Here is a 7,712-nt window from a genome sequence, read left to right on the forward strand (position 1 = left end):
GTGAGGGGTGGTATTACTTTGTTTTGGAGTTTCCATTTTGGAAACTCCTATTACTAATCGTTTCCGCTTTTAAAGGTGTTGATTTTTCAGAAACGCCTATTCACCCCCCTCTAGGCGGTATCCTAGGTCCTTTCAGGGAGACTCTGGAGTGCACAAGAAAACATGGCCTAAAAATGAATCACAATAAGTGTGTCTTTGGAGTATCAGGTGGACAATTTTTGGGTTTCATGGTCCACAAGAGAGGAATCGAAGTTGGTTAAAAAAGTATGAAAGCAATTGATGAGGCGGTGCCCTCGACTACTAAAATAGAATTACAATCTTTACTTGGTAAGATTAATTTTATCAGAAGGTTTATTTCAAATTTGTCAGGAAGAGTTCTGCCATTTTCTCCCTTGTTGAAGTTGAAAAATGATCAAGAATTTAAGTGGGGTGACATAACAAAAGGCATTTGAAGAGATAAAAGAATACATGAAGTGTCCACCTGTGCTAGTTCCTCCTCAGCAAGGTAAACCTTTTAAGTTGTACGTATCGGCCAGCGACCAAATGATTGGATCGGCCTTGATGCAAGAATTCGAAGGGAAAGAACGAGTTGTTTTCTATCTAAGCAGAAGGCTTTTGGATCTAGAGACAAGATATTCTCTCATCAAAAAGCTATGCTTATGCTTATATTTCTCTTGCACTAAGTTATGACACTACTTATTATCGACTGAGTGTATAGTTGTCTCCAAGACTGGTGTGATCAAGCACATGCTATCAATGCCAATATTAAATGGTAGGATGGGGAAGTGGATTCTTACGTTATTGGAATTTGATTTGAGGTACGAATCGGCTAAAGCAGTCAAGGGGCAAATAGTAGCTGATTTTATCACCCAGCATCATAAGCCAAATATTGGTTATATAGAGCTGGTACCTTGGACGTTATTTTTTGATGGATCATCATGCAAGCAAGGTGGTGGCATTAGTATTGTTATTATTTCGCCTTGGGGGGCAAGTTTTGAGTTTGCTTTTCCGACTAGACCAATGATTACCAACAACTAGGGAGAATATAAAGCTATTCTTAAGGGGCTTCAACTTCTTCATGAAGTAAAGGCCGAAGCAATTGAAGTATTTGGAGATTCATAGTTAATTATTAATCAGTTGATCGGCCTATATGAGTGCAAAGGAGATACTCTGAGGGGGTACTATGATGAGTGCTAAAGGTTGCTCAAGGAATTTCCTCATATCTCTCTTCAACATATTCCAAGAGCACAGAATCAAGAGGCTAATCGTTTAGCTCAAAGTGTGTTAGGTTATCGAGTGTTTCAAGAGGTCTTAAGTAGTGAAACCTCGAATAATGATTGGAGAGTTGAAACAGCCGATTACCTTAGGAATCCATCATAGAAGGTTACCAGGAAGCTAAGGTATAAATCGACAAAGTATGTTTTACTAGATGATAAGCTATATTACAAAATTGTCGATGGGGTGTTACTCAAATGCTTAAATCAAGAAGAAGCTAAGGTGTTGATGGGCGAAGTGCATGAAGGGATATGTGGAGCTCATCAATCGGCTTATAAGATGAATTGGATTATTTGTAGGACTAGATATTTTTGGCCAACAATACTGGAAGACTATTTTGAATATTATAAGGGGTGCCAGGACTGTTAGCGTTTTGGTAATGTTCAGAAATCGCCTGCATTGGCTATGAATCCAATAATCAAGCCATGACCGTTTGAGGTTGGGGAATTGATCTAATTGGCTAGATTTTTTCCGCCTTCAAGCAAAGGACATAAGTTCATATTGGTAGCAACAGATTACTTCACTAAGTGGGTTGAGGCAATTCCTTTGAAGATGGTAACCTCAAAGAACATGGTTGATTTTATCAAAGAGTATATTGTGTATCATTTTGGAATTTCTCAAACTATCACTACCGATCAAGGGATAATGTTAACATCAGAAGAGTTTAGAGATTTTGCTGCTAGTATGGGAATTAAGTTGCTAAATTCTTCTCCTTACTATGCTTAGGCTAATAGCCAGGTGGAGAAGTCCAATCAGATTATGATTAAGCTAATCAAGAAAAAGATTGAGGAACAGCCCAGTAAGGCCCAGTGGGTGCAGATGAACCCCCCCCAAAAAAAAATCAGTGCTTACCCCCACATCTTGGCCCTTTATGCACCCCCTTGGGCCAACAAGCTGCACCCCCCATGGCCCAACTTCCCAAACCAGCAGCCCAAATGCATCAGCCATCAGTAATCAGCTAGGCAGCAGCACGTCGTTTCCAATTCCCCTCCCTCACCCGCCAGCAGCCCAGGCAGCCCAGCGCCATGCGATTCTGACGATTGCGGATCGCCTGCGCCGCCGCCCGCGCCAGTTGCCTTCGTCGCTGCACCTCGTGGCCTCGGCGCCTCGTGGCCGTCGCGGTAAAAAACGGCGCCCTGTGGCTCTGTGCCCTTGCCAGTGCGAGTGCCAGTGCCACCGTGCGCCGTAGCGCCAGTGTGCGTGCGCCCAGCGGGCAGCGGCCCAGGAAAAAAACAGCGCCACGCCCACGACGCCCTGTCGGATTAGGTATTATTTCTTTCTCAATTAATCTGATTTGTTATATATATAATCAGAAAGCCCTAATGATTGGGTATTCTTTTTTATATTGTAGGGTTTATTGGTACAGCCGGGTTTCAATTTGGGAATTGGAGTGATCGCACAGGAGAATTTAGTCTTGAATTATTAAAGGTGCGACTTAAACATTTGGCATGTCATCCTATTTCAAATTTCCCATAGGTTCTGTTCTTGATTCCTAAACTATGCAACCAGCGAATTAGTACATACTTACATATTAGGTTACTAATGACAGGTCAATTAATGGAACGATTTTACAAAAGGAAAGCACCAGAGCCGGATAGTGGCAATAATGCTAGAAATTCACGTTTGGATGATATCAACTGGGAGGAGGAGATTAAGTTTGATCCAGGATTAAGGAAACAAATTGATGATTATCATCCTAATGTTAGAGAGAGGGTGAGAAGAAAGTACTTGGAGAATGGGCCTTGCCAACCTCGCATAGTTCATTTTCCTGTGACAAATATTGGAGGAATTCCAAGAAGGTTTGTTCCAGAATGGTTTGATGAGTTTGGAGGTTGGCTTGAATATAGTGAGTCCAAAGACAAAGCATATTGCTTTTATTGTTTCTTGTTTAGAGAAAAGAAGGTTGGCGGATATGAAGCATTTGTAAAAAATGGTTGGAATGGCTATCATAGAAAGGAAAGGCTACAAAATCATGTTGGTAATGTCAGTGGCTCACACTATCTGGCAATGAAGAAATGTGATGATCTCTTACAAACAAAACAGCACATTGATGTTGCTTTTCGTGATGTGAGTGAATCTGCTAAGAAGGACTATTTTACTCGTTTGAATGGGTCTATTGATGTTGCTAGAATATTGGTGAAGCAAGGATTGCCGTTTCGGGGCCACGACGAGTCGAAGAAGTCCTTAAATAAAGGGAACTTCAGGGAATTTCGTAATTTTGCAGAGGAGCAAAATCCGACCTTAAGAAAGGCAGTAGATAAAAAGAATTCGGATAACAGCCTTTTGATTGCTCCTAAAATACAAAAGGATATTGTGCATTGTTTTGCAAAGGAAGTGCTACACTCTATTCTAGAAGAAATTGGGGATGATGTTTTTTGCTTGCTAGTTGATGAGTCGAGAGATGTTTCTTGGAAAGAACAAATGGCAGTGGTCTTAAGATATGTAGATAAATGTGGAATTGTTAAAGAGAGATTTGTTGGTCTTGTTCATGTGAAAGAAACAAATTATGCAAGTCTCAAGTCTGCTATTGATGCATTATTTGTTGATCTTAAGTTAAGCCTAAAGCAAGTTAGAGGCCAAGGATATGATGGTGCTAGCAATATGCGAGGTGAGTTCAACGGCTTGCAATCATTGATCATAAAAGAAAATAGTTCAGCTTATTATGTTCACTGTTTTGCTCACCAACTTCAATTAGTCCTTGTGGCCATTGCGAGAAAGCATAAAGGGGTTAGTGAATTTTTTACTATGATTTCTATGTTATTGAATGTGGTGGGTGGATCATCTAAGAGAAGGGACATGATTAGAGATATTAATCTTGAAGAAATGAGTAAAGCATTAGGCTGCGGGCAACTTCAGACTGGGACAGGGTTAAATCAAGAGCAAAGTCTTCAAAGACCTGGAGATACTCGTTGGAGTTCCCATTATAAATCTCTCAAAAGTTTGGTTGACTTGTTTCCTACAATAGTCAAGGTACTAGAAATTGTGGAAAAAGATAATAAGGATTGGAAAATTAGAGATCAAGCATCAAACCTTCTACGATACTTCCAGTCTTTTGACTTTGTCTTCTATTTGCATCTCATGTTGACTATATTAGGAATCACAAATACCTTGTCATTAGCATTGCAACAGAAGGATCAGGACATAGTGAATGCTATTAAATGTGTGAAAGCAACGAAGTGCCAATTGGATGAACTTAGAAAAGAAAAGTGGGTGAAACTATTAGATGATGTGCATGGATTTTGTGACAAGAATGATATTTGCAAATTGGAAATGGAAGATGAATATATTGATCCAAAGAAGCGGAGGCATAAATCTGGAATTACAAACAAGCATTATTATCAAGTAGATTGTTTTAATGATGTTATTGATTGGCTACTTCAAGAGCTTGACAACCGCATCAATGAGACAGGCTCTCAATTGCTTGTTTGCTCGGCAGCTTTTAGTCTAAGAGACTCATTCCATGATTTTAGTATAGAAAATTTGATGAGCCTAGCGAAGCTTTATCCACATGATTTTGATTCTGGGAATTTGAGGGATCTTAACCACGAGCTTGGCCTCTACATATATGATGTGAGAGATGATGAAAGGTTCTCCAACCTACAAACTGTTGCCGAGCTTTCTCAAACAATGGTGAAGACTAGAAAACACGAATGTTATCCAATGGTTTACCAACTTTTGAAGCTTGTGCTTGTGCTACCTGTTGCTACTGCTACAGTTGAGAGGTGTTTCTCAGCCATGAAAATTGTGAAAACAGAATTGCGCAATCGCATTGGTGATATATATATGAGCAATAGCCTTATTTGCTATGTGGAGAAAGAAGAGCTATTGAAAGTCACCAATGAGGCCGTGGTTCGTCGCTTCATGAAAATGCAAGGTCGTAGATTTGATGATGAAGGTTAAAGGTAATATTTGTATTTTTTTTTCATTGGTTCATTTTTTGGTCTTAAAATATTGTTCGTGGAATTCTTTAGTTTAGTAATTATATTTTATCGCTTCTTTATTCTTGCACCCCCTCCATTTTGCTCTAGCTTCGCCACTGATCCTGCCGCGTACTCCACTGCTGATCGGAGGCTTTCCAGCTGAGCCGATAGATCTAAAAAGATTTAAGGGAGGGATGATCAAGATCTTGAAGATAAAATTAAGAGGAGACAGGAAGTTGTGGTAGTCATCTCACCCATGATTCTAGCCTCGGCCTTGGCCAACCTATCCTCCACCGGGTCGGCCTCGGAGGGTGATCGGCATCGAGCCATGGCCAAAGCCAATTCTATAATGGAGAGGCAGTCGGCGAGCTTCTGGCCAGCCCGATCGATGGAGGAAATCAAATCGTCATTGTTGATCCACCTCCTCGGGTAGCAAGGGAGCTAGCGATGGGTTGTTGACAAAGACGACCCCGGAAGTTGAGCGGAGTTGGCCCTATGCTCCGAGACGGTGGAAGCATCCTAGGTTGCACCCTCCTAATGACAGAGACGCTGGTGTGGTGACGTAGACCCGTTGAAGGCCTCCTCAGCAGACCTCTTGTTGTTCTCCATGCTTTCAAACCTATGAGAAGGCAGAATCACACAAAAGATACGGAGGGTTCGGGACGAAGCAGATTATTTTTTGATCCACGGCCGTGGCCCGTATATATAGCCTGAGAGGTGAGAAGAGAGGCTTCACCGGGGTTATGGAATTAAAGTCAGATATGGAAATGGATCGACACTCCAGAAATCCAGGGGACGGATCACGAAGAGACAATAGATTTGCAATTATTGCTTCCCATAATTACAAAATGTCGTGGGATTGATATGAAGGGTTTACATTGACGGGCGATCAGCCCATCAAGACTTCTTTGGATTGAAGGAAGTCTAGATCCCCACAAGGCTGAGGGTCGTCATGGACCAAGTCACATCGGCCCATTGATAAAATTGCATCAGGGGAAGGGGAAAGGCCGTCTGCTTAAAAGATGCCCAACCGATTTCTCGTTGACTGGGAAACAATGAGAAAGAGAGCCGCCTACTAAAAATGCCCATTTCTCGGTGGTTGGGAAATCGTGGGAAAGAAGTCTATGGTTTTTCCGATGGGCATTTGATAAAGCGAACAAGGGGAAGGTGTCCACACATGTTAGCCCTTGCAAACACTAGAACAGCTCTACGATTATAGTGAGAAAACTTAGGTGATGTCACAAGAATTCTTCTAACCACAGCAGCTGATCCTCTTGCTCGACAAGGCGTTAAAATAAGCGACACAATCACCCTATGCATAAGAATTCTTCTAACCACTCAAGATCCTCATAGCGAAGAATTAGACCATGGAGGGTCCGGCGAAGCCAGGGGCACTCGAGGAAGCAGGCAGAAGAGAAACATAGCTAAGTTGTTGAGTTGCTCTCGCCAGAGTCGGATAGACATTTTATAGTCGGCCTGGAAAGATGGATCCAAGCGCCCGTGAAACAATGATGCTCTCGTAAAGTTTTGAATCATGGGCTCATAAGCTGGCAAAGATGATGACAGATAGTAGACCCTAGGTCAAGATTCTCTATCTGTGACTACAGACCTATCGGAGGCACATGCATAGAAATTTTGGAATAAAATTACTTTTATCCCAAAATTGAGGGGCATGTGTTTACACCAAAATTTGGGAAGAGAAATACGGGAACTCGAAGCTTACAAGATCATGTCAATCGAGGAATCAATTGCATAAGGATCGATATCAACTGATTCAGATGCACCGGAATCGGCTCTCTCTGAATGACGTCAGCTGATAACGACGATGAGCTACAGTTGGCGTCAAGGAAAAACATGTTGGACTCTAAAAAAGAGAAAGATTATGGTCCAAGTTATCTTAAATTAGGAATATTTTATTCTATACCAAAGATTGTAATGAGTCGTGCTTAAGTAGGATTCATGCTTAGGTTCCGAGTATAAATATTGGACCCTAGCTATTGTAAAGATCATCCAATCAATCAAATACAAGTTACTTACTTTTTCAGCTCCAGCCAACCCTTAGGAGTAGGAGTAGAGTAGATCTCGGCGAGTTCTTCAGCAAGCAGGGCTGCATTGGTCTGGCCGACCTCTGGCTTGTCTGTAAGTACCGTCATGGCTTATACCTCTGTTTGTACGGCTGCATCGATCCGGTCGACCTCCGCTGTGACTCTGGTATAAGCTAGTTATCGACTCTTATCTAGTTCAAGTACGGCTGCATCGATCCGGTCGACCTCCACTACTCGAATTAGATTAAGGTCAAGTTATCGGTTCTACCGAAGGGTGGCGTCCTTCGGGTAGATTCATTAAGTTATCAATCTTGCTGATGTTCTCATTGTTATTAGTTTGCAGCAACATCAACCTGCCCCATCGAGATCGATCTAGATTGGCCTCACATCCTTTTTGTCTGTTGCTTGCTTTGTTACAACACGATGTTTCTTACTTTGAGGGATGGGTCACATTTTATCAGATGTTCTACTT

At 41.8% G+C, this 7,712-nt stretch overlaps 1 protein-coding gene across 1 annotated transcript; it reads left to right on the top strand.

The window, feature by feature from the left end:
- Nucleotides 1-2,832: 2,832 nt before the first annotated feature.
- Nucleotides 2,833-5,175, top strand: LOC136493871 (uncharacterized). Its single transcript, XM_066489998.1, has one exon. It carries the CDS (start codon nt 2,833-2,835, stop codon nt 5,173-5,175), a length of 2,343 nt encoding a protein of 780 aa, XP_066346095.1.
- The last annotated feature ends 2,537 nt before the right edge of the window (nt 5,176-7,712 follow it).

Source organism: Miscanthus floridulus, chromosome 11, assembly GCF_019320115.1.
Source record: "Miscanthus floridulus cultivar M001 chromosome 11, ASM1932011v1, whole genome shotgun sequence".
NCBI classification, from domain to species: Eukaryota; Viridiplantae; Streptophyta; class Magnoliopsida; order Poales; family Poaceae; genus Miscanthus; species Miscanthus floridulus.

What these genes read in the sequence shown, in the direction of transcription:
- LOC136493871 (XM_066489998.1), top strand. Translation starts at nt 2,833, where the DNA reads ATGGAACGATTTTACAAAAGGAAAGCACCAGAGCCGGATAGTGGCAAT.